The 25,599-nt window shown below is 38.0% G+C and overlaps 3 protein-coding genes and 1 non-coding gene across 8 annotated transcripts; 3 read left to right on the top strand and 1 right to left on the bottom strand.

Annotated features, from left to right (window-relative positions):
• Positions 1 to 3,880: 3,880 nt before the first annotated feature.
• On the top strand, positions 3,881 to 16,588 carry LOC110762508 (RNA helicase, ATP-dependent, SK12/DOB1 protein). Of its 4 annotated transcripts, none has more exons than XM_021965175.2 (23): positions 3,881 to 4,307; positions 4,637 to 4,894; positions 5,109 to 5,369; positions 5,455 to 5,520; positions 5,951 to 6,026; positions 6,643 to 6,809; positions 6,928 to 7,035; positions 7,813 to 7,914; positions 8,005 to 8,205; positions 8,366 to 8,476; positions 9,121 to 9,188; positions 9,393 to 9,780; positions 10,241 to 10,396; positions 10,476 to 10,586; positions 10,830 to 10,883; positions 11,551 to 11,808; positions 12,376 to 12,485; positions 13,050 to 13,203; positions 14,125 to 14,578; positions 14,979 to 15,193; positions 15,283 to 15,521; positions 15,915 to 16,041; positions 16,118 to 16,588. In XM_021965175.2, the coding sequence occupies exons 1-23, from the start codon at positions 4,173 to 4,175 to the stop codon at positions 16,328 to 16,330; spliced, it is 4,032 nt and encodes a 1,343-aa protein (XP_021820867.2). In that variant the 5' UTR covers positions 3,881 to 4,172; the 3' UTR covers positions 16,331 to 16,588. The 4 variants fall into 4 exon arrangements, with proteins under 4 accessions (XP_021820867.2, XP_088110164.1, XP_021820852.2 ...); XM_088254038.1 differs by having other exon boundaries at positions 5,455 to 5,523; XM_021965160.2 differs by having other exon boundaries at positions 5,455 to 5,523; positions 5,942 to 6,026.
• A 260-nt stretch (positions 16,589 to 16,848) lies between these two features.
• LOC110762774 (uncharacterized) lies at positions 16,849 to 18,049 on the bottom strand. Of its 2 annotated transcripts, none has more exons than XM_021965462.2 (3): positions 17,703 to 18,049; positions 17,162 to 17,395; positions 16,849 to 17,067 (listed from the first exon to the last, which is right to left on the bottom strand). In XM_021965462.2, the coding sequence occupies exons 1-3, from the start codon at positions 17,994 to 17,996 to the stop codon at positions 17,026 to 17,028; spliced, it is 570 nt and encodes a 189-aa protein (XP_021821154.1). In that variant the 5' UTR covers positions 17,997 to 18,049; the 3' UTR covers positions 16,849 to 17,025. The 2 variants fall into 2 exon arrangements, with proteins under 2 accessions (XP_021821154.1, XP_021821163.1); XM_021965471.2 differs by having other exon boundaries at positions 17,162 to 17,392; positions 17,703 to 18,036.
• TRNAG-UCC (transfer RNA glycine (anticodon UCC)) lies at positions 17,505 to 17,576 on the top strand. The gene has a single exon. It is a non-coding gene; the product is annotated as a tRNA-Gly (tRNA).
• A 5,186-nt stretch (positions 18,050 to 23,235) lies between the features above and the next one.
• GIL1 (glucose-6-phosphate isomerase, putative (DUF641)) lies at positions 23,236 to 25,435 on the top strand. The gene is made up of 3 exons (XM_021965453.2): positions 23,236 to 23,468; positions 23,724 to 24,445; positions 24,523 to 25,435. Exons 2-3 carry the CDS (start codon positions 23,764 to 23,766, stop codon positions 25,302 to 25,304), a joined length of 1,464 nt encoding a protein of 487 aa, XP_021821145.2. The 5' UTR covers positions 23,236 to 23,468; positions 23,724 to 23,763; the 3' UTR covers positions 25,305 to 25,435.
• The last annotated feature ends 164 nt before the right edge of the window (positions 25,436 to 25,599 follow it).

Raw genomic sequence — 25,599 nt, 5'->3', positions numbered from 1 at the left:
AATGTCTTAAAAGGGTAATACCACTTGAAGGACGACGTTTTCATTTCTCTAATTCTGACATTTTCTGGTATTAGAAAAATAAATGTAATTATGTCCCATGAATTCGAAGTCAATAAGCTCCCAAAAGACCTCGTGCTAGATAAAGGTGGGTATGTATATAAGGCACATCTCCCCCTTTTCGTTGGTCGATGTGGGATGTTACAAATTAGGCTATCACTAATTGATCATTATAAACTCATTTGAATTATTACCACCTAAATTTTTATAAAAAAATTAGGACCTGTTTGATATTAAACTTGAATCCAACTTTTTAAACTCAAAAATATAATTTGAATCTAAAACAAAGAAAACCTGTTTGGTATACCTATTTTTAAAAACTCAAACTCAACAACAACTAAAAAAGACATCCCAATTATTAAAAACAAAAAATATCTGTTTTTTCAGTTTGTTTTAACAATCCACAAGTTCTCAAATTTTTAAGATTTGATAAAAGTTTTCAAGTTGCATACCAAACAAGTTTTTGAATATTAAAAACAGATTTAAGAACTTCTTATTTTTAAGAAAAATTAAAGTTTTTGAGTTCCCCTATTTGAATAGAATAACAAACACTAGGGGTGGGCACGGTCCAAATTGGATCGGTTTTACGTCCAAACCACGGCTGAACCAATTAAAATATAACGGTTTGGTTTGGTTAGGTTTGGATAAAAGTTATAAGGGAAATCGAACCAATCCAAACCAATTTAAGACGGTTTGGTTCGGCCGGTTTGGGCCTAAGCCCAATTCTCTTTCTTTTTGCATTTTTTCAACATTATTAGATCAATTATAACCAACAAATTCACAACTTACTTCTTACATAAATCATTTTCTAGAGTACGAAACCAACCTAAAGCTCAAAAGGTCATTGTTGGCACTAAAACTTGAACAGATAGAGATGAGTGCAACTTACAACTGATGTGGACGATCTTTAGAGATCGATTGAGTGCTAGATGGTGATCCTTCATGTCCTTGGATGCAGATCCTGAATAGAAGGAAGCCAAGACTCGTAAGGTCTATGGAACCGGTGTGGAACCAGCCTAAGACCCTCCGATGCCGAAGTAAGTTTGTTTTCTAAGAGCTTTTGCTGTTGATAATATATTAGTATAAAAGTCAAGCTGAAAAGTCTTACCCTTGTATTGTAGTGAAGGGGCCTATTTATAGAGGGCATTTTGTATGCTCTTGGTACTTAATTTCGATGTGGGACTCGTGGGAGGGCCCTATGAGGTTGACACGAGTCCTTAGATATTTCGAGCGGGTGCTTCGAGGTTGATTCTGCAGAATCGGTAGGTGATACCGATTGTAGACAATGCTGGGTCTGTAGCGACCGTTTGCTGCTTTGAGGCAATATCATCGGTAGCCGATGCTGATTGTTCGGAGCCTTGAGCACTTGGGGGGTGCTTGGCCAGATATTGTACAAACAGGAGTTCCCCAAGTTCCCGATTAAGGAGGTACTTCTTGATTGGGGACTTGTAGTCATTAATGCACTGGCCAAGTAATGCTTCAGTTTATTCTTCAACTCATTCTTCAGCAGGCTAATGGCTGATGGCCGAAGGCTGATGGCCGATGGCTGATAGTCGATGGCTGATGGCCGAAGGCTGATGGCGCCAAAGGCTTGTGGTGCCGAAGGCTAGTGACCGAAGGCTGGTGGCTGAAGTCTGATGGCGCCGAAAGGGAGAAGTGTCTCATAGAAGGTGTCGTTCGGCATGGCTTTGAGAAAAGGCGCTGGAGAAGTGTCTCCTGGAAGATGCTGTTCGGCATGGCTTTGAGAAAAGGCGCTGGAGAAGTGTCTCCTGGAAGATGCCGTTCGGCATGGCTTTGAGAAAAGGCCGATGGCTGATGGCCGAAGGCTGATGGTGCCGAAGGCCGATAATTGATGGCCGAAGGCTGATGGCGCCGAAGGTTGGTGGCCGAAGGCTGATGGCTGATAGCTGATGGCCGAAGGTTGATGGCCGAAGGCTGATGGCCGAAGGTTGATGGCCGAAGGCTGATGGCCGAATCATTGGGGAGATGTGACGACATCGCACGCACCGAATGATGATGGGGTACCGAAGGCCGAAGGCAGATGCCGAATCATTGGGGGGATGTGAAGACATCGCACGCGCCGAATGATACAAGGGTGCCGAAGGTCGATGCCAAATCATTGGGGGGATGTGAAGACATCGCGCGTGCCGAATGATGATGGGGTGCCGAAGGCCGAAGGCAGATGCCGAATCATTGGGGGGATGTGAAGACATCGCACACGCCGAATGAGCAAGGGTGCCAAAGGCCGAAGGCCGATGCCGAATCATTGGGGGGATGTGAAGACATCGCGCGTGCTGAATGATGATGGGGTGCCGAAGGTCGAAGACAGATGCCGAATTATTGGGGGGATGTGAAGACATCGCGCGCGGCGAATGATGATGGGGTGCCGAAGGCCGAAGGCAGATGCCGAATCATTGGGAGATGTGAAGACATCGCGCGCGCCGAATGGTGCAAGGGTGCCAAAGGCCGAAGGCAGATGCCGAGGGCATGGCTCAAAAGGGGGTCGAGAACACTCGTGAAAGAGAACGACATAGTATTTTGTATCGCTTCCCACAGACGGCGCCAATCTGTTGGCACTAAAACTTGAACAGATAGAGATGAGTGCAACTTATAAGTGATGTGGATGATCTTTAGAGATTGATTGAGTGCTAGATGGTGATCCTTCCTGTCCTTGGATGCAGATCCTGAATAGAAGGAAGCCAAGACTCGTAAGGTCTATGTAACCGGTGTGGAACCAGCCTAAGACCCTCCGATGCCGAAGTAAGTTTGTTTTCTAAGAGCTTTTGCTGTTGACAATATATTAGTATAAAAGTCAAGCTGAAAAGTCTTACCCTTGTATTGTAGTGAAGGGGCCTATTTATAGAGGGCATTTTGTATACTTTTGGTACTTAATTTCGATGTAGGACTCGTGGGAGGGCCCTATGAGGTTGACACGAGTTCTTAGATATTTCGAGCGGGTGCTTCGAGGTTGATTCTGCAGAATCGGTAGGTGATACCTTTGAGGCAATATCATCGGTAGCCGATGCTGATTGTTCGGAGCCTTGGGCACTTGGGGAGTGCTTGGCCAGATATTGTACAAACAGTCATAAAACTTCATATTTCACTAACTAATATAGCTCAATTCAAATATTCATATATAGTTTTTAACTAATTAGAGTATTACACATATCAAATAAAATATAAATAAATAAATATACACATAAACGGTCCGGTTTGGTTTAAGTCGGTTTATAAAAGCTCAAAATCAAACCAAACCAAACCATATACGGTCCGGTTTGGTTTTCAAACTGTTTGACTTTTTCTTGGTCAAAATCAAATCAAATCGGTAATTACGGTTTGATTCGGCCGGTTTCATCGGTTCGGCCGGATTGATGCCCACCCCTAACAAACACCCCTGAAATATTATTGTGTTTTATATGAAATTTTAATTTAGTCACGAATTTTTTATAACTAAATTGGTCATTATATTACTCAAATTTACAATAAATACACTTTCATATAAAAATCCAATTTGGTACTAAATAAAAAATTAAATCAAAAGTCATGCAAATGCTATGCTCTTTTGTGTAAATTTTAGTGACCAAATTGATTTTTCATGTAAAGTTTCAGTTAGATGATGATTAATTTGGTTAAAGTTTTGTTTTACTGATTATATTAAAATTTCATGTAAAATTCAGTGACAAACAATATTACGAGATGTGAGGTACAAAACAATATTACGAGCTACAAGCTCATATATTTAGATTGGAATTACAAATTGGCAAAAATAAAGTTGGGTTGCAATAGTAAACAGTTGGTCCAAATAGATTGGACATTCAACAAAGTATAAACCAAAGCAAAAACAGGGGACGCACCATTGAAGATTTGAACCTGGTTCCCTATTTGAAATAGAAAGTGAGCAAAAGCGAGCAAATTTGAAGTTGGGAATTTGGGAATTAAACAGAGCCACCGACTGGTTCATCACAAAATCCCAATTGATACTAACCAAAGGCAGAGTGAAGTGGTGATAGTGACGGCACCCAAAACCCGCGAAAAGTTCAAACCCCCTTCGGAATCAGAACCAGAAGCAGAGTGCTTTGAACCCCAAAACCACTCAAAACCCTGGAACCCCAAAAATGGATCCGATTGTTGCAGCAAATGGGCTCTCGTTCCGAGTCGGGTTCTCCGGCCACAGTGGCCACCTCAGGCTCGAGCCTCTTTCCACCGACGAGAGCTCCAACCCCGTCAATTCACTCCCTGATTTCATTCTGGTCAGTCTTCTTTCCCACTTCTAGCAATTCCGCTTCAAATTTTCTTCCGCTTCTAGGGTTTGGCCTAGTTCTAATTTTGCTTTTTGGTTTTTTCTTCTACTTGTGTATTTGCTTAATTGGATACCATTATGCGTGCGTAATGGGTTTTAGTATAGTGCATTTGGAAGCTGAATTGTATTGTAGAGGGTGTCGAATTGAATGCATAATTCGCAACCATACAAAACTGGTTTCCGAAACAGGAGAGTAGGAGAATGTTTTCAATTTGCTAAACGAGACTGCCAAGCCAACTCATTTCCAGCATTAATATATGCTTGTTTTTTGTGTTGCAGCCGCCTGCATTTGCTAGGGAAACGCCTGAATCAATAAAAGAGTATATAGAGGACACGTATCTCTTGCCAAGATTGGACCCTGAAGTATTTTCGCCAGAAAAGGTTGGGAGGCAGTGGGATTTTGACTGGTTTGATAAGGCAAATGTACCCTTGGAGCCATCATTGCCGCGTACAGTTGTGGTTCCCACATGGGAATTACCATTTAGGCGCCAAAATAATGGGTCGGTAGGAGGTCAATGGGAACCTAAATCCGTGCAGGTATGGGGTTCACTCAATGTTTGTGTTTACCCACACAGTTAGCTTAGCAGGGGAAATCAAAACCGCATTGTGGTGATATAATTTAATTATGGATCTAAATCTTATTGGAATCTAAGTCGCCTGGATTTATTTTGGGAATTTGGCAGAATGTGATACAGTTGTTACCCTTGTGCTTCTAAATGTGGCACAGAGTTTTCTTATTATTTTATTTTAGGTGGATGTATCAGAACTTACAGTAGGAGCTCAAGAGTCTGGTTCGTTGCCACGCATGGCTGGACCAGCAAAGGATTATGTACGGGGAAGTATCAACAACCGCCCTTTTCGCCCAGGAGGCTTGGATGATTCCCAATCTCTAGAAAGAGTTCTTCCTGATGGTGCTTCTAATGGCGAGTGGGTTCACGAACTTCTGATTGGTGGCTCTGCTCAGGCTGTACCTCCAAGCTTTAAGCAAGGATTGGGCCTTGGTGATCTCAAGGTTAATTTAACTGTCATTTAGATTGAAAGTTGTAAAATTGAGTATTATAGAAAACATAATATTGATAGAAGAGCTTTTTTGGAAGGCCTATCCATGCTCGTGGAATGTATATAAGGATCAAAGTTCACTGAAGAGTACGTCAGATGAAAAGGTGGTCAGTTTTGCTTTTCTGTGCTTCTCTCTCTCTCTCTCAAGTAATCTTTACCTATAAAATCTGTTTTGGTTACTAGATTATTTTAGATTTTGTTAGCCGCAATGCCGTTCCCCTCCTCCCAACCCCAAACTAACCAACCTAAAACAAACAATTCAAACGCTTTTAGGTTGTTATCATGTTATCAAATTTCCTACTTATCCCTCATGTTCTCATGTGTTTCTTTTCTTACATTTATAATTTTTTTTGGAATTTAGTGATTACTCATTAAGTAAATTATGAGTTTAAAAACTCAGTGGTTCCTGCTATATATTTGTTTATATGTAGGCTCAGTTAGGTGTGCCAATAGAATCTTTTCTAGATTATAATTATCTCTTATCTTAAGTTGGCGAATGCTATTTTTATTTTTATGTATTTTTAGGATTTGCAGAGTGAGTTGTCCGTGCAGTTTGATGACTTGTTCAAGAAGGCCTGGGAAGAGGATGTTGTTGAATTTGAAGGAGATGGTATGTATAATCTGCAATTTTGGTAGAATTCGTGATTACATCTGTTTATTATTTTAGGATCTTATGGGTTAACAGCTATAAATAAATTCATGCTTGGGCTTTTGAAATCAGGTAGAGATAAGCAGAGTTAAAATTGTTGCCTTCGAATGAGCTCTGGTTGACTTGGCTCTATTAGGTTGAGATTGCTTGAAATTTGTTCTCAACTAAAATTGCAACTAAATTATCAAGTTAGTTCAGTAAATTCAAGTAGATAGAGTATATTTATCCAGAACTGTCATACATTCCATGATTATGTGTGGACACTGGATTTTAGCTTCTAATGCCTGCAGGGTTGATGAACCATGCATCTGTAATAAGTCTTGTGGTGAATACTTAGCTCTTTTCCTCCCTTCTCAAGCATTCACCATCAAAAATAGATTTGCATATTAACGATTATGTTTGATGATGAATAAGAGTGATTGTGTTGTAAAGTTGAATGTATAATAAGGATAAGAATAATATGTTGTTATTAACTATTCAAGAGTAACTTTGAACTAAGGACTAAATTCTGTGAGCAGTCTATTAATTCTGGTTGCTTTCATTATTTTTTGGGCTAATGTGGATGCCATCCACAAAGGTCAATTGTCAGGATCAGAATCTGTTAAGTCAGAGGATGAAGCAAATGAGGTTGATGTTGCCAGAAATTCATGCGAGCCTGAGTTATCTGTGTTAGATGAGATTTTGTCAGTTGAGGCAAAGTCAATATTCAATGAAACTGATGATGATGGTGAAAAAAACCCAGAGGTAATTATTTGTAAAGTAGAAGTTTACAGAAACTCTAATATTTGAACATGTTTCATGCTTTGCACTTAACCTTGCTCACTGCTTTATTTTTATTTTTTAACTAGTTCACCATTGGCAGGCTTGGGCTATCAGTGGAGGTACAGAACGGATTGCAGAGAATTTTCATGATCTTATTCCTGACAAGGCACTTGATTTTCCTTTTGAATTGGATAAATTCCAGAAGGAGGTATCGGTCAATCCAAACCCTCTTCTGCAATGTTTCCATTAGTAGATTGATTTTTATTTTTATTTTCTGGGCCAACATGAGTAGATTGATTAGATCTTTAAACAATGATTTGTTCAGAGAGGTAAAACGCTGACATATATTTTGACTTTAAATTTCTATGCATGGCTTTCCTTGGCTTGTAGTTTGGCTCATGTCCCTTTCACTGATATGATTCATTAACAATGATGGAAAAAAAAAAATATCAATAGTTGATTTACAAACATGAACATTACACTCGCCATAAATTTCAAATGTGGGACGTTGGACATGTCCCAAGACATTGGTTGCATTGACTGCACAATGATGTCAGCATGGTTAAGTGTGCTGTACATTATTGTAATGTAGAGAACTGGACTATATATGTGCATGTTGTTGGGTGGGTTATATCGTTAGTGCTCTTGAGAAGGTTAAAAATTTAACAGTTGTGTAGATTCTCAGATACATTATCCTCATTTTCACCATTAGCACCAGAGAAGGTTGCCTTAACATCTTTATCTCTTCTTTACAGCATCTAGATATCATGATAACTGTCATTAGAATTTTCATGTCACAGTAAATTGTGGGATTTGTCAACAACAAAAAATTACACATAAAAATCCTTCATGAGCGAATAGTTTTGCTACTTTTCTTTCACTGTTGTAGTGTACAAAGTTTTTTGTATTTATTATCTTAAAGAGTGGCTTCGAAAATTCTGTTTTTTTATGCCCAAATAACCTTTCCTTTGTGATATGTTTACAGGCTATTTATTATCTTGAAAAGGGGGACTCTGTCTTTGTTGCTGCTCACACATCAGCTGGAAAGACTGTTGTTGCAGAATACGCATTTGCTTTAGCATCAAAAGTACAGCCTAAATTCTTAAGCTCATGGTTCTTTTTACTCGTTTATATTTGATTATTTGTTAATTAAATCCCTTATGTTAATGTTGGGCAGCATTGCACCAGAGCTGTGTATACTGCTCCTATTAAAACCATCAGCAATCAAAAGTATAGAGATTTCTGTGGAAAATTTGATGTTGGACTTCTCACTGGTGATGTTAGCTTGAGGCCAGAGGCATCTTGTCTTATTATGACCACGGAAATCTTGAGGTCAATGCTTTATCGCGGTGCTGACATAATACGTGATATTGAATGGGTAAAGGGGCTCGTTTTCTGTGATAATCTTTTGAACAGTAATTTTCCTCCTTTTATAGGTTAATTTCTTCATTGTATTTATTTTTCCCAGTTGCCATTTTTTTTCCTCAGGAAATTACTAAAATATTTTTGTTACTCTTTCTGCATGTGAGAGAATATAGGTTATCTTTGATGAGGTGCACTATGTCAATGATGTCGAAAGAGGTGTTGTTTGGGAAGAAGTTATTATAATGCTTCCAAGACACATCAATATTGTCCTCCTTTCAGCTACGGTATTTCCTTTTTCCTGATATTATTCATGATCTCGATCTGAAACAAATAATGCAAATATGAATTATGATTATTTATCTGTTCTATCCAAAAGTATATAGATTTAAATTTGTTGATTACTATAGTGTTTTCTTTGACAGACTAAGTTATAGATTAGGTCTTTTAGGAAAGATAGCAAAGAGTTTCGACCAAATAATAAGAGTGATGATTCCAGCTGCAAGATTGGTATTTTTGAGTCAGAAGATGCTAAGCAACCTGTATTTTCCATGCAAATATAAAAGCACTGCCCATTATCGTTGTTGTTTTCTGATGTTATATTGCCTGGGCTATGGAATTTGTATGTCATTGTATCTAGTACCTACCTATTATCGAAACTTTGGTAGCAGGTGGAATAGCTAGTTTACCTTGCCTTGGGATCTGCTCCGTTGTCTATATCTTTTAAAAGCCTTCCTTGAATTGTCTATATCTTTTAAAAGCATTCCTTGAAAACAATGGCAAAACTGTTCTATTACTAAGCAGCTTCTGTAAAGATACTTGTGCATTCGATATGTGGGCAGTTGGTCTTTGTTTTCCCCTGCCCCGTTATTTTTATTTTTTGTTTGCAGCAGCAGATGCATTGCATTACGTGTTAATTGTAAATTTGTAGGTACCAAACAAAGTGGAGTTCGCTGACTGGATTGGACGGACAAAGCAAAAGAAAATCCGTGTTACTGGGTAAGCATGAATCTGTGTGGCATATGGATTTAACTTTCTTTTGTTCTTTTGAGTCAATTCAAATCAATTAAAACTATCCTGATTTGTTTTTATCACTGCCTACTCTTCATTCTTCTAAGAATGTGGCAGAAAGGGAGTTTGTAATGCTTTGTTGTCAACTTATTTACATTATTTTCATATTTGGGGGTATAATTTTGATATCAGGACTACAAAAAGACCAGTCCCATTGGAGCACTGCCTATTTTACTCCGGAGAACTTTACAAAATATGTGAAAGTGAAAGCTTTATTCCCCAGGGGTTCAAAGCTGCAAAAGATGCATTCAAGAAAAAGAATATGAGTGCTGCCACTGGTGGTAGTGGATCACATGCTCCAGCTTCAGCTTCTCATGATGGGGCTCGAACTCAAAAACAAAGTTCTAACTGGGGAAAACAAAAGAAGCAATCTGGTCCCCAAAATTCGGGGAATTTCTCCAAAGCTGGTGGAGCAAATCAAAACAATGGAAATGGCATGAACAATTGGGGTTTAAGGAGATCAGATGCCTCTTTGTGGCTGTCACTTATTAACAAGCTCTCGAAGAAGTCTCTGTTACCTGTATGTTTGAATATAATTCCTTATTGTGCATGTCTGTCGCTTTAAATTTATTTGGTTCTGGTAATTTATGGAAATAATACAACTTCCTACGACAATTAATTGTGCAGTGTTTTTTTTTTCTTTTATGAAATAAAATAGAAATGAAAAGGGAAAAAATATTAAATTTGAGATTATCTACCGAAATTGAGAAATAATTTTAGACAAATAAGAGGAAGACACCACCAAATGTGTTTTCTTGGTCGTTGTCATATTTAACAGGGAAAATAACTATGTCTCCTCCATGTTTTGAGTTCAAGTATCTATGGAACTGTTGTTAATTGTCCATGCAAAGATTAGAAGTTTGGCTCATATTTTGGAACCAGAGAGTTGTTGCTTTATCTTGTAAATGCCTGTGTTAGTATTACATTCTCTTGTAATAATTCTGTAATCTTGATCTCAATTCCTTGACTTGTCTGCCTAGGTGGTTATATTTTGTTTCTCAAAGAATCGCTGTGATAAGTCAGCTGATAGCATGTATGGGATTGACCTCACAAGTAGTTCCGAGAAAAGTGAGATTCGTGTGTTCTGTGATAAAGCATTTTCGCGGCTAAAGGGATCTGACAGGACTTTACCACAGGTTCGGTCAGATGCTAATTATTTCTTTTTAATTAACAAAATAACTTTGGGCCTTAGACATAATATGATTTGATGTACAGGTTGTCAGAGTTCAAAACCTTCTTCATAGAGGGATTGGTGTCCATCATGCTGGACTGCTTCCAATTGTTAAGGAAGTTGTTGAAATGCTTTTTTGTCGTGGTGTAATCAAGGTATTTTACTTCTGGGTTTTTTTCTGTGTCATGACATTCATATTTTGTTTTTCAAAATGATACTCCAGTTACCGTTGATGATCTTTAGATGTTAACAGTGACATTGCAAATAGTTTGCATATTTGTGTTAATAATCATTAGAGTTAAATTTTCTCTGTTATTTTCACATGTCATTGAGTTCTAATGGTCATTTTAGAATTTAGATCTAATAACTTTTTAGTGACTATCTCTGTTATTTTGTAGGTTTTGTTCTCAACAGAGACATTTGCAATGGGAGTCAATGCACCAGCTAGAACGGTGAGTTTTGTTAGGCAGTTTTTCCAAAATTGAAGTATAATTTCTGCTACAATATCAAGAATTTGGTGGTTTTCTTTATTTGGTACATATTTCAGAATTCTTTTGTTGCATTAGTTTCCTACTGTTAAATTCTCAATTGATTAACATCGACCAGTCTTGCAAAACTATAAAAAGAAAAAAGTCCTACTAAATAGTTCTGATGGGACAAGTGTCTGCCAATTTGTTGATTGAATAATTTATTTCCTTAATTTGAAGCTGCACCTGTTAGAGCTTCTATTTTGACATCTTATAATGCAGTCACGTGGAAGAGCTCCTTTAGTTTGATTCTGCCATTGAATTGATTTGGTTGATGGTATTGACTTCAAACTTGAGTTTTATGTTTCATTACTTCACTAGAATGAGAAACGGCATGGCCTATGACCCCTAAACATATTATAGATTTCTGCAAATCTGCAAATTCACTTCACATCCTGTACTAGTTGTGGTTTGTTTGTATTGATGAAATTCAGTATTCAAAAATATTTCAAATTTGCCACTAAAATATCTTGTAAATTGACAGATGTGTTACTGACAGCTGACAAGGCATCTTCTTACCTGTTCGCTATGCTTTAGTTGCATATACAACATTGCTATCTTAAATTCTAACTTTCATCAATATTTTTTGCAGGTTGTTTTTGATACGTTAAGGAAATTTGATGGCAAGGAATTTAGACAATTACTGCCAGGAGAATACACTCAAATGGCAGGCCGTGCAGGCCGAAGAGGACTTGATAAAATTGGTACAGTTATTGTAATGTGCCGTGATGAAATCCTAGAAGAAAGAGATTTAAAGCATGTCATAGTTGGAAGTGCAACCAGGCTTGAATCTCAGTTCCGGCTTACCTATATTATGATCTTGCATCTCCTTCGTGTTGAGGAACTGAAGGTGCCTAGTTACTTCATTTCAACTCCGTTCATATAAATAGGGGAAAAGAAAATAGATTGCAGATCAATAATTTCAAAAATTGAAGTACGTGTCCAAATTGTAGGAGCTAAAAATAAAACCTACATCTCTGTACATGTCGATTTGGATAAATACTTACTGTTCATCCTTAACATCTTTAGTTTTATGGGGAGCTAAACAAATGTTTTTTTTATAACCTGTGGTGAAAATACAATCCTTTTTGGGGCAGATTAATATTTGATTGAGGCTCACTAGGAGAAGTAACAAAACCCTTGGGTGTTTCTGGGGCTGCATTTATAATGACAATCTTGGGTCCATGGAGTGATGGAATGGCTTCTGCATCTTAACCCCATTGTCACAGTATTCTATCAACAAAGGCTAATTTTATAGTAAAAGTATATTTGTTTTTCAAAACGAAAAATTATATTGGTGGTTCCTTTTAATTAATTCTGTGTTTGTGAAGAATACAAGTCTACTTTTCATATCATAAGTACAAGTTAAGGTTTTAGCTCTGCAGTTTTAGTGAGTGCATTGGGACTGTCACTGCAGGTGGAGGACATGCTGAAAAGAAGTTTTGCGGAATTCCATGCTCAGAAGAAACTACCAGAACAGCAGCAACTTCTTATGCGAAAGCTTGCACAACCTACAAAAACTATTGAGTAGGTCAATGGCAGAGTCATGATTATTACTTATCTGTATAATATGTCAGGACACATGTTATATGTTACGTGATATATTCAATCCAGTGGTAACCTACTAAATGTGGCTATAGCTCTTTGTTAGGAATGCAGGCTTTAAAACTTTTAAAGACTGTTAACCAAGTGCTACATAAAAATAGTTGTGTTTGAATCATGCCGATTTTGGCTTAGGCTCATATATCATTATCTCATTATGAGGATATTGCTGCTATCAGTGCGTATCCATCTGACAATAGCATTTGTGACCTTGTAAATTGTAAGAGCATATTAGCATTTTTTAATGATATAAAAATTTGATTTTTTTTTTCTTTTAAGCAATTGATGATGGGCTGTCAGTTCAGTTGATGTATAAGGTCTATGCTTCTCTATGATAATCATTAATTGTCAAAGCATCATCTAAGACACTTTGGTAAATGGAAGTTATTACTTGTTAGATGCTGCAATTCTATTTTTGATGTTATGTTTTGCCTTTCATCAAATATGCTGCAATTCTATTTTTGATGCTGCATGACTATTTCCATGTAGATGCATAAAAGGTGAACCAGCTATTGAGGAGTATCATGACATGTACTCAGAAGCTGAGACACATAGGAAGGAAATATTGGAGGCAGTTATGCAGTCCACTGTTGCCCAAAAATTTCTTACAGCTGGGAGAGTGGTAGTCATGAAATCACAATCAGTAAGTCCCTTACATGGTTTACACATTAATTCCAGTCATCCTAAATTGTTTGTTTTTTTATTTCCCTGCTTTTTCCTCCCTCAGGATCAAATTGTAGTATTACTCTTCTGATTATTGTTCTGTGCTAATAGGTATGATTGCTTTCCTGCATGACTATGGATGATTCTTTTATTTTACATGATATGTAGAGATGCTCGTAATATGCGGGCATCTGATGTCTACCCATTGAAAAAAAGAAAAGAAAAAAAAAGGAATGATGTGCTCTGATGGTGGGTTGATTATTAATGTGTTAAGAAAAAATGAAATATTGTAATTAGAATAAGACTTGGATTTTAATATTTTCTATTTCTTAGTGATAATTTAGCCCCGACTTCAAACAAATCACCCAATTTAATTCCCTTAAACGTCCCAAAGCTGGAGTCTTCAATGACAACTTCTATGCAAAAATCAGGAGACATGATCCTACAGCCTGCATGGAAGATCATCATAAATTGTAATCTGAGTATTATTCCATAGCTTGAGCCTAGAGAACAAATTGGTAACCAATTTTAATAAACAAATAACTCAGAACTCATCATTTTTACATTGGAAATGAAATGATTGATAACAGAAAAGGCAAGTTTTAGAAACTTCGAGGGTTAATCGAGATATTTCCCTGTGACATCTCACTCTCCCTCCCTTCACCCTTGAAACTGAAGTTAAAGGGAGTCCTGATTCCCCAGTGATATGTTTGATTGGTGCTGATTTGGTGGTTTCTAGTCCTCACATAAGTATGATATGTTGGTATCTGCATCTACCATGGTGTCTCTTTCTCATATTAAACTGTACAAGTAGACTCTTCCATTTTTTCATTGATATTTTATCTGGTTCTTTGTTAGAGTAGTTGAGGGTATGCTAACGTGTATCATGCCTTACCAACAGGCCCAGGACCACTTGCTTGGAGTCGTTGTGAGAGCACCTTCTTCTAGTAACAAGCAATACATTGTTTTAGTGCTGAAACCTGAATTACAAACTCCCCTGGCTAGTGGTAACTTGCAAGATAGTAAAAACACCGATTTTCCACAAGGTTATTTCATGGCACCAAAATCTAAACGTGCTATTGAAGAAGATTATTTTTCTGGCGTCACTTCTCGCAAAGGATCGGGTGTCATCAACATAAAATTACCACACCAGGGTTCTGCTGCTGGGGTAAGGTTTGAGGTTAGAGAAGTCGATAACAAGGATTTTTTATGCATATGCAATTGCAAGATAAAGATTGACCAAGTTCGGCTTCTTGAAGACGGTAGCAGTCCTGCTTACTCCAAGACAGTTCAACAGCTGTTGGACACAAAATCCAATGGAAATAAGTACCCTCCAGCCTTAGATCCAATAGAAGGTATATCTATTTGTCAGTCTAAATAAAACATTAAAGGTTTTGGGAAATTAAAGTCCAGTTGTATCATTATAAATTATATTCATCCTAGATTAATATACCCTTGATTGCAACTATATAGAGTTGTGATGCATTCATTCTGTGGATGCTTTTATTATACCGTTGGAAATCTGAGCTCCTGACTTTCCACTCAATTCGATATTCGTTTGTCCCATTTACTTTCTCTTTTCTGTTCGATTATTTCTGTTAGGTTCAAGAATTCTATTGTTGATAAAGCCTACTAACATAATAACTTCTATGTGCACATTACTTGTTAGAATGTGCTGAAGACTTGGATCAATTGAGAATTATAGAGTTTAACTCACTCTTTAAGCTGACCTTCATAGTGGTGACTCTGGTTCAGATCTGAAGTTGAGAGATGTGAATCTTGTGGAAAAATACTACAAGTGGACTAACTTATTGCAAAAGATGGCAGAGAATAAGTGCCATGGTTGTTCAAAGTTGGAGGAGCACATTATTTTAGCAAGAGAGATAAAGAGACACAAAGAGGAAGTTAATGCTCTAAAGTATGAAATGTCAGATGAAGCACTGCAACAAATGCCAGATTTTCAAGGCCGGGTACATGTCCATGATATCCATGTGTTTTTCTAAGTTTCTTTGGCTTAATACTTATGATTCCTCTTGGTATTTTAATTGCATATTTTCAGATAGATGTTCTGAAGGAAATTGGATGTATAGATGCCGACCTTGTTGTTCAAATAAAAGGCCGTGTTGCGTGCGAAATGAATTCAGGGGAGGAGTTGATATGCACAGAGTGTTTGTTTGAGAACCAACTGGATGACCTGGAACCAGAAGAAGCTGTGGCGTTAATGTCTGCCTTTGTGTTTCAGCAGAAGAATACTTCCGAACCTTCTCTTACTCCAAACCTGTCTCAGGCGAAACAAAGGTTCTCTCCCATCTTCTGCGTACAAATTTTTCTTCTATGCCAAATTCCATACTTAAATATCTTTTTTAATACAAAATATGTGCATAGGATTTAGGTAGTATACTTTATGCTTACACTTAGAGTCTACAATCGACCACTAGGTCTGGCCCTATTAGTCCATCAGACTATGTTACCTAGAATTTTCACTTCTCAGTGTGTCCTGGGTCCCTGGCACAGATTAATCAAATACTTTGCCTACATCTATGCATATCCAGAATTGTCGTTAAAGAAATTTGTTCTGTATTATAATCCTCCTAGTTTAATTATACACTAGGACAAAGTGAGAAAAAGATTATAATAAGAAATCTGATTTCCTTGCCAGAATAAACTCATTTCGGATATTTATCATTTCAGATTGTACAACACAGCAATAAGACTGGGCGAGCTTCAAGGCCACTTCAAAGTTCAAATAAATCCGGAGGAGTATGCCCGAGAGAATCTCAAGTTTGGTCTTATTGAAGTCGTTTATGAGTGGGCAAAGGTTTTCATCTTATAACTTCATGAATTTTTCCTATGATTTTTGGAGTGGTTGGTCTTACATGCCCTTATAATTGCAGGGCACTCCATTTGCAGATATTTGTGAACTTACAGATGTTCCTGAAGGCATGATAGTGCGGACCATTGTCAGACTTGATGAGACATGCCGTGAGTTCAAAAATGCTGCATCTATTATGGGTAATTCTGCTCTGTACAAGAAAATGGAAACTGCTTCAAATGCGATAAAGCGTGATATTGTATTTGCGGCTAGCTTATACGTCACCGGAGTTTAACTAGCAACTTGAAGTTGAAGGTACACCTTTCCAGTTCATCCTTGTAAGTACTGAAAGGGCGGATCTGGAGAAGCATACATAGCCGGTTATTTTGTTGTATATTACTTTACGTCCTGTTCCATATGCTCAATTTCAACCAAAGTTCTCAATGTAACAGACGAGGAAACAAACGAGGTTTTTTAACTTTTCTTTTCTTCCTCTTTTGCTAACTAGGGCACAAATTGTGATCCAAAAGAAAATGTTGTGCAGTTTGGGATCCTCCTATCTTCTATTTTGTCTGATACTAAGTATCTAGCTAGTGCCGAACCAAGCTATTATCCAGGGTACAATTTTTCCTTGGTTAATCAACTCAAGCAAATGGGATTTAAACCCATAAGCTAATTCTCCACGCGAGGAAGAGGAAATCCAATCCAAGAGTACCATTTCCTTGGTGAATCAAACCGACAATATATATTTTATTTAACAATTGTTTATAAGATTTGAACTCGTGACATCTTCCAACAAAATTACTGAGATAATGACATAATTTTCTCTAACTCTTGATAGATCACAGAAGCAAAACAATGATTAAGAATACTTAATTGGCCCTCTTCAACACAAGGCATAACAATGATAATAAAAATACGGCTCTTGCTACATTTAGAACCTCATTTAAGAGTCACAATAATATGCAGACAAAAATTAACACTCCCTCCTTAATTCTCACTCCTGCCTGGCTTGCCTGAAGGAAGGGATGCCTGGAACAATAAAAAGAGTCACATAATTAAACTAATTAGATTAGCATAAATGCAAAATTAAATTAAAAGAAGAGCTGTGGCTAGGGTTAATTACTGAATCAGCAGCATCTGGGATCCAGTCATTGGTTGCTGGGTTACACTGGCAAGAGGCATGGAAGTCATTGTTGGTATCAGGTGCCAGGTTGTAATTTTTGTCACTTTTGTTGGGTACTTTGATAAACCCTGTTCCTGTTGTGTGGTGCTGCTTGTCAACACAATTCAGATCCTTATAGTAATCTGTTTCCACAAACTCCTCCCCAACCTCACTTCCATTCACAACTATTTTCTGCTTCAATTCCAAAGAAAAATAGAGAAAGAAAGGAAAGAAAAACATTAGACAAAATTTTAAGCAAGGAACTATCAATAAATAGTGAAAATGAAGCAGAGATATCAACAAGGCGTTTGTAGTCCAACGGTTAGGATAATTGCCTTCCAAGCAATAGACCCGGGTTCGACTCCCGGCAGACGCAAATTATTTTTATTTTTATTTTTATTTTCTAGAAAATCTACTAGAACACCAGTGAAAATCAATTTCCCTTTTTTTATTTGGTAAAAAAAACAAAAACAAACAAACAAACAAATCGATGAAAACCAACCTCAGTATCATTTTCCAGACGTTGGAACTCAACAAGTTCAGGAATTTCTGAGTCTTCCTTATTAGGATTAGAGAGAGCATCAACGTATTGAGATGATGTGTATTCGCTACGTTGAGGCTTAGTGTGACGTTTGGGAGTGACTCCATCGAAGTATTCTCTTGTCTTTGACTCTATCTCTGCCTCTTCTTCATTTGACAAATGAACGTCACTCCTGTTTGGCCTCCCACAGCACGCCATTTTTCTTCTTCTTCTTCTTTCTTTTTTTCGTTCTCTTCCTTTGTATACTTTCCTCATTCAAAACTGGTTTATGTAGAGGGGATGGTTTGGTGGAAGAGGTAGATATTTTTGCTTGCATTATTTTCTTGGTGGGAAATTTCGGGACCCAAAACCAAAAAGTATCTTTTTGAAGAGAAAATATCTCAGTGATCTTATCTTTTAGTGTTGCTTACACGGCATTGTTATGTGGCTCAAGTTTGGTTTTTTCTTCCGTAGCTATCAAAATTTTGGGACCCAAAACCAAGAAGAGATATGTGGTCCAAACACTTCGAACAAGTTTTATGGTTCAAGGAAATTGTGACGCACTTGACTAGTTTAGATCGTCCTTAATTGGAAAGATAAATTCACATTCTTACAATGCAATGAAATGAAAAGATTATGTCTTCATTTGTTGCATATTTACTCACAGAATTTGTGAACAGTGCGATATTTACTTCAAATTGTAAAAGTTATTTTATCACTGGACATGTGGTGAGCTTTATTCATCTAGCTGTGGTGTGTAAAGGGAAGGGAAGCAAGGTTTTTACCATTTGAGGCCTTAAAAGTTTATGGCTGTGGGCTAGGCAAATTCTGTGCTAAACTTTGAGCTAGGCTGTTTCTTTGTAGATATTTCCCTCCCTCCATTGGCCACCTAATATTGCCCAAGAGTCTAGGACCACCAAAGAAATCTGGCAATTCAATTGCAGATTGCCACAAAGCTCTTATCTTCGAGTTGATTTGGTCAGTGTTTACTCTTGAGTTTGTAGAAGGAATATAAATATGTGATAATAGATGTGATATGAACCGTAAAATTTTACCAACTAACTCGTAGTATAATGGTATATCTCTTCTCAACGTTGAAGGATATTTCGATTTCATTCTAACTTTTTGCACTTATTTTTTAGCGTAGAAGAATCATAAAATTGAGGAATGCTAATAATAAATATCACTCAATATATAAAAGCATTTCCCGTGCACCCAGGGGGTCTAGGCCCATGAAGCCGTTTTCAGCGATACAAAACAGCCCAGGCAAGGCTTGGGTTCCACCGAGTCCCGGCAGACCCAAAGGCAAGAACAACCTGAGTTGTTGCTTGAGGTATGTGACATCAGTGATGATGTCAGCAACGAAAAAAAAAAAATTTAAATCGGAAAAAGTTCGGATTTTTATTTTTTATTTTTATATAAATACCTATTCATATTCTTCATTTTCCAAACCAAAAATCTATATCAATTCCTCTCCTCATATCTCATGTGAATAGTGATTGTTATTGGGTTGTCATGGCAATATGTGGAAAACCAACAAAAAAATTATTAGGGCATGCACTATTCATGTGAATAATAACAATCCTTATCTCCCCTTACCTTTTGCCATAATAAATAGGTGGAAATGCGCAAAAGTTGAAATGCTCTTAGGTCATTTGTTTTGGTATAAACATTAGGACCTTTTAGAGCCCCAAAAATACATTCTACTTTGGCCCAAACTTTGTGGAATATGTACAACCCTCCAAACACTCATGCCAAAAGTTGGGAGATTTTGGTCAATATCTCCAAGATTATGTTGTGTCCTACTCCTTTTTTTGGATTTGTTTGCGTTAGTCAGTAATTATTAGGAATTTGGAAGCTATTCTTTTGGCTTTTTATGTTGAATTTGTTGTGATAGTCGGTTAAAAAAAAAAGGCACTGTTTTGTTCTAAAAGTGACTGGTGGCAGATTTAAACATTTTTCTTGAAGATAAATCATGAGTGCTGCTATTTTTACCTCTTGTCCTATTTTTCCATTTATCTTATCTTTCCACCACCCATTATGTAAATTTGAAAAAATACAATCCTATCTTTCCACCTCATCATTATTCCTTAAATACCCTTTAATTATTAATTCAAGCAAATTATCTTTGCTAATCATTAATAGTTGAGATATGGAGAGAATCAAGTTCTATTTGACAGACTAGATAAATGTTTTAGTTTAATATTTTGATTTTATGGATCTTTTTGTTTTTTTTCTTTGCCTTGTAGGTGGAATAGTTCTCTTCAACATTCATTCTCTTCTTGTTTTCTTCTTCAGAAACAATTTGATTGAATAAACAAAAGACAGAAGAAAATTGTTTGAGAATTGAGTTCTAAGAATTGAGGAGTCAAAAAAGCAACTGAGGAGTCGTACGCTTTCTTCTTTTTTATTTTTGACAAACGGTAGAATATGTGGGTCACGTGAGTTGTGGTCTTTTCCCCAAGTCCTTAGAAATCATTTTACAAAGGGGTAAATTTATCTTTAAAATTTTGAAGATAAGGTGGATGAGGAAATAGTAGCACTCTAAATAATACGCATGTGCATGCGATCATTGTGGATTTTTCTTGTGGCGAATGGTGTTTTTGAATTTGAATATACAATTCTGTTCGAACACCAAGTCAAGTGTTAACTCAACCCTAATTTAGGTTGAGTATATCACTAGCTAACGTAGTGATACAATACCATTCTATCATTTCTACAAGAGAAGCTAAGTTGAGTGTAATGTCTCCATGGCTTTGTTCATGAACTTAATTAGAAGCTAATTACAAGGAGCTCATAGCTCCGAGTACAAATACTCACCTTGGACCCTTTATTATACATCAAATTGGGAATGAAATCGTACTCTCTTAAATCTAAAAAATTACTACAAGATTAAATCAATTGTGATTTCATTCTACAAAAATGAAATATTCTATCAGTTTTTCCCATGTGAATTTTTTACTGACTCGATCAATAGGCTGATGGATTTTAGTTCATGCTTAATTATTCTGATTGTTAAAGTCACATGGATTATACAAAGTAAAAAGTTAATCATAATTATACCTATATACACGTGCCAATTATTAAGAATAGTAATAAAGATACACATTAACTTAAAGTGTTGAATTCATGGTGTCCCTAGAAAAAATCTTTTGTCCAGCCCAGAATATATCCGTACAAGAGAAAAACAACAAATTACAACACAGCAGCTTTTATCTAGAGGCCTTCTTGCCAAGCATTTTGCAAGTGGCCTAAATTTATGTCCCCCCTGACTTTGGACACACAGTCACACCTTTTCACTAACCTGAATTGTTTGATGAATATTATGTATGGATCAAAATGACTAAAATCTAAAAAAAGGCATGGTGGATGTTTAAATCCGAATAAGTAGTGTAAAAAGTATGGTTAGATTCTAAATAGCCAAGATCTTTTTCCAGAGATGTTGAACACTGTTTTTTGCTTCTTCAATTTTTTTATTTTTTATTTTTTCTTAAACGCCATGCTCTTGTCTGATTGGATTAGTGTCGCCACAGTTTAGAGATTCTTGGGAGCTAACTATGCCCAAAAGCAGAGAAAGAGACGGGTGAAAATGAAGAAAAGGAAAGATATACCTTGATTTCATTGTTCTTAAAGGCAATAGAATCAAAAGAATTGCACTTGTGACAAGGAGAGGCATGCTGTCTAGCAATATAACAAAAGCAATACCAGCGTTCATGAGTTAGTAAATTATAGTACCACTATAACTAAACGTTTCGGATCTACCATGCAATTTTAAGCTTATCGCTTTATAGATTATTTCTGCAAAAGTTCATCTAAATCAGAGATCGTTTAGCCACTTGATTATTATCGTGAAATTTTATTGTTTATCAATTTGTCTATTTTGTTTGGTAACATTTCGATAATTAAACGTTTTTTTTTTTATTTGAGTGAATTTTTGTAGGATTGATCTTTATTGTGGTATGAACGCCAAAGCGTGAGATTTGTGCCGTATTAATTTTTCAGTTAGTTAGTACTTGAGTCTGATAGGAGATTGTTACTCGGGAGGTATGTGTATTTCAAACATGTCAGTAAAACGTTAACTTTATTTTATGTTAATAGATGACCTACATTACATGCATGTAACTTATAATTAAGGTTGCATGGCTAACATAAATAAAAGGAAGGGAAATATCCTATGAAAAACATAGCTATAAAACTCTCTAGGCCGACAAGTAATGTTAAACATATGGTCTGGCTCGCTCCACATAGATGATTAAGTTTTAAGTCGAGATTCTATAAATACCAACGAACTTTGCACTTGTTCAATATCATATTTCTATACAGATACCAAACCAGAGTGAGAATAATATTGGAGCTCTTATTTTCTCCCTCCTTCCACCTCCCTCTGGTCTCTGGACTTTGAATCCCATCATGTTTACTTGGTGCTCGCATCTAGAAAGTTTAAGGTAAGGTAACCTATACATACATATATATATATATATATATATATATATATATATATATGAATGGTACACTTAATTAGTGGATTGATTGTGCTCATTTGATTTTGTTTATTGCAAAACATAACATTATTATTATAGACTATTAATTTTGTTTGTTGCCGAGGTTCTTACTAATTTTGCAAGTTGGTAAGTGCATCCTAACATGATCCATCCAATGGATTGTAGTATGAGCAAGTGTTTCTCTAATCTCCAGTATAGAAAAGAGACTGATATGAAGAAAGAGGCACTACAAAATGGGAGACACCACTTGTCTCTCCTAAACGTAGTATGGGCAACTGTTTTTTTGTATTTTGAGTGTAAGTGCATTAGTTAACTCATCATAAGAGAATATAGATAGAGAGAAAGTGGCACTACATCCCGAATAAAATAAATATTTGCTTCTTCTTGATGTAGTTTCTCCTATCCTGGATATATAAGTGCATCATCTAACTAATCATATAAGAAGAGAGATAAAAATAAACTGGCAGTAAACCTTGGATATACGAGAAACGCTTATCTCTTTTTGATGTAGTAGGAGCAAGTGTTTTTCTTATTATGGATGTAAGTGCATCAGCTAACTAATTATATCAAAATTGAGATACTAAAAAAATACATTACACACGGGATAGGTGAAACGCTCACTTATCCTTGATGTAGTATTTACAAGTGTGTTTTCTATCCCGAATATAAGTGCATCAGCTAACTAAATCATATAAGAAGAGAGATAGAGATAAAATACATTACGCTCAACCATTGCAGCATGCATCGCAAGGAAAGTAGCATTTTCGTGTGAATTTTTCAACCATTGCAAGAGTCAGGAAAATGGCATTTTCAAGGTTGAAATTATTTTTACTTTTCTGGACTGTCCACGAATCCCTGTCCAGTCTCCATCTCTTGATCAAATTAAAAAGGAAACTTTTCCATGGTCAACCGTCACTCCAAATCCGTCCCGTACACGTGTCCTTTTGGACTACATTACATGTGTACGGTAGCCGAACACTTGTCCATTTTACACTCTCTTTCTTCACATGCACATACCCTCCTATCCTCCACAGTCACACACACTCAACCACCACCACTGTGCCCATAACTCGAGATAAACCTGCGTTTTTGAGGCCCTAACGCCGTTAATTTTCAGTTCACTCAGAAAGAAGAAGAACGCCGCCGCCATCACCGGATACCGGGACAACCTGTACTCCGTTCCGTTTCACGGGGATCCATTGCCGGGGAAGCATAAGCAAACAGGATTGTCTCTGCGCTCCGACAGGTCAGTCAGTGAGCTTCATTATTTTATTGTTTTAATTTAAATTATTTCAGCTCTTTTATTAATTGATTAACTAATAATGTAATAATTAATGATAAAAATTGCGGGAGATTAGATGGGTTAAACTTGCTATCCTAAACGCGTTGGTGGCGCTTTCCTTATCCTGCGCCCCCACCCCTTATGCTTTCTCTTTCAAAGCGCTACTCTGCTACTGGGAGAATCTGATCTGTCTGTGTGTGATTGCAATTGGATTTTCAGAGGCCGAGAGGTACTAAAGGCGAGGAAGAAAGAGGAGCAAATGGCGGGAAAGGTTTCGAATTTCTCGGATCTGATTCAGCGAGTGGCGGCTTCTTGCTTGCTACACCCTCTCGCCGCCGGCCGGCACGATCCCGGCAACTCGCCGATGAGTCGACGCGGTGGCGACGAGGAGGATGAAGCGTACGAGAATGAGAGCTACGACGAGCATGACGAGGACGACGAAGAGGAACAAGATGAAGGTGAGATTGGAGACGGAGGTTTAGGGTTTAGGGCTCGGGAGGATCGGGGGACGTCGACGAAGACGAAGAAGGAGGTGATAGAGATGGAGATGGCAATGAGGGAGGTGTTCGACGCCGTTTCGGCAATGAAAAAGGCGTACGTCAACCTCCAAGAGGCCCACAGCCCGTGGGACCAGGAGAAGCTCAGAACAGCTGACGTGGCGGTGGTGGGTGAGCTGAGAAAACTCGGGGTGCTCAGAGAGAGATTTCGAAGAAGATGCACCTCTGGCGGAGGTGGCGGAGTAGTAATGACGGCGAGTACATTGAGAGAGGTGGTGGCGCCGTACGAGGCGGCGGTGGAGGAGCTGAAGAGAGAAGTGAAGTCCAGAGAGGTCGAGATCCAAAACCTCATGGAGAAGCTAAACGGCGTCGTTAACATCTCCCACTCTAAGAAGGGCAGGTCTCTGTCCAGGAGGAAGGTCGGCTGCAGCAGTCAAACTCAAGGTACTAAAGTATCTACCTGCTTTGTCTTATATTCCAAAATGACAATTCTACCCTTGTTAACGTTTCTGTAATTACAGTCGCAGTAACTCCGGCGCCGGAGCTGTTCGAGGCGACGATGAGCCAAGTGAGAGAGGCATCGAAGTCGTTCACATCGCTGCTCCTCTCTCTCATGCGCGGGGCCCACTGGGACATCGCCGCCGCCGTCCGATCAATTGAAGCCGCCGCCGCTACCGCCATCACCGCCGGATCGTTCAGCACGTCGTCGATCATTGCGACGCAAAACGGCAACGCCAGGTACGCGTTGCAGTCGTACATTTCACGAAAGCTCTTCCAGGGCTTCGACCACGAGACCTTCTACATGGACGGCAGCCTCTCCTCGCTGCTCAACCCGGAACAGCACCGCCGCGACTGCTTCGCTCAGTACCGGGACTTCAAGGCCATGGACCCCACCGAGCTTCTCGGGATCCTGCCCACGTGTCAGTTCGGGAAGTTTTGCTCCGCCAAGTACCTGGCGATCGTTCATCCCAAGATGGAGGAGTCGTTGTTTGGGGACTTGGAGCAGAGACGACATGTCGTAGATGGAGGGCACCCGAGGAGTGAGTTTTACGGGGAGTTTTTAGGGCTGGCGAAGGCGGTGTGGTTGCTGCATTTGCTTGCATTTTCGCTGGACCCGGCGCCGAGTCAGTTCGAGGCGAGTCGAGGAGCTGAGTTTCATCAGGGTTATATGGAGAGTGTTGGGAAGTTTGCGGGCGGGCGGGTTCCGTCGGGTCAGGTTGTCGGGTTTCCGGTGAGTCCAGGGTTTAAGTTTGGGAACGGGTCAGTGATTAAGGCCAGGGTTTATCTGGTAAACCGGAATTAGATATGTTAATAATATCATTAGGCTGCTAGCGAGTAGTGCCTGATGTTATTTAGACTCGTACCTTTGTGTAATGTTTAGCTGTGTCACTGTCACCGTGGTGTGTGATATAAAAATGTACCTTTTTCTTAGAATCGTTCTTTTGCACTTTTTAGAGATAAATATTGCCTTTAATAATTGCATATGGATTATAAATCTCATAGCCTATATATAACAAGATGAAAGAACTACGCCATCATTAGCGACTTGTAGCCGTTGATGTATGCAAGGTTTCGATGCTTCAATATTTAGAAATTCG

The sequence above is a fragment of the Prunus avium genome, chromosome 6 (genome assembly GCF_965620075.1).
Source record: "Prunus avium chromosome 6, drPruAviu1.hap1.1, whole genome shotgun sequence".
NCBI lineage: Eukaryota > Viridiplantae > Streptophyta > Magnoliopsida > Rosales > Rosaceae > Prunus > Prunus avium.
The sequence above is the reverse complement of the archived record's forward strand: the minus strand, read 5'-3'. Positions and strand labels throughout refer to the sequence as shown.

Excerpts from the sequence above, each read along its gene's own strand:
- GIL1 (XM_021965453.2), top strand. The coding sequence starts at position 23,764 with ATGGCGGGAAAGGTTTCGAATTTCTCGGATCTGATTCAGCGAGTGGCG. Across the intron at positions 24,446-24,522 it reads CTGCAGCAGTCAAACTCAAG|TCGCAGTAACTCCGGCGCCG; the intron begins GTACTAAAGTAT and ends CTGTAATTACAG.
- LOC110762508 (XM_021965160.2), top strand. The coding sequence starts at position 4,173 with ATGGATCCGATTGTTGCAGCAAATGGGCTCTCGTTCCGAGTCGGGTTC. Across the intron at positions 5,370-5,454 it reads TGGGCCTTGGTGATCTCAAG|GCCTATCCATGCTCGTGGAA; the intron begins GTTAATTTAACT and ends CTTTTTTGGAAG. Across the intron at positions 7,036-7,812 it reads TGGATAAATTCCAGAAGGAG|GCTATTTATTATCTTGAAAA; the intron begins GTATCGGTCAAT and ends ATATGTTTACAG.
- LOC110762774 (XM_021965462.2), bottom strand. The coding sequence starts at position 17,996 with ATGAGGAAAGTATACAAAGGAAGAGAACGAAAAAAAGAAAGAAGAAGA. Across the intron at positions 17,396-17,702 it reads GTCTGGAAAATGATACTGAG|CAGAAAATAGTTGTGAATGG; the intron begins GTTGGTTTTCAT and ends TTGGAATTGAAG. Across the intron at positions 17,068-17,161 it reads TCCCAGATGCTGCTGATTCA|GCATCCCTTCCTTCAGGCAA; the intron begins GTAATTAACCCT and ends TTATTGTTCCAG.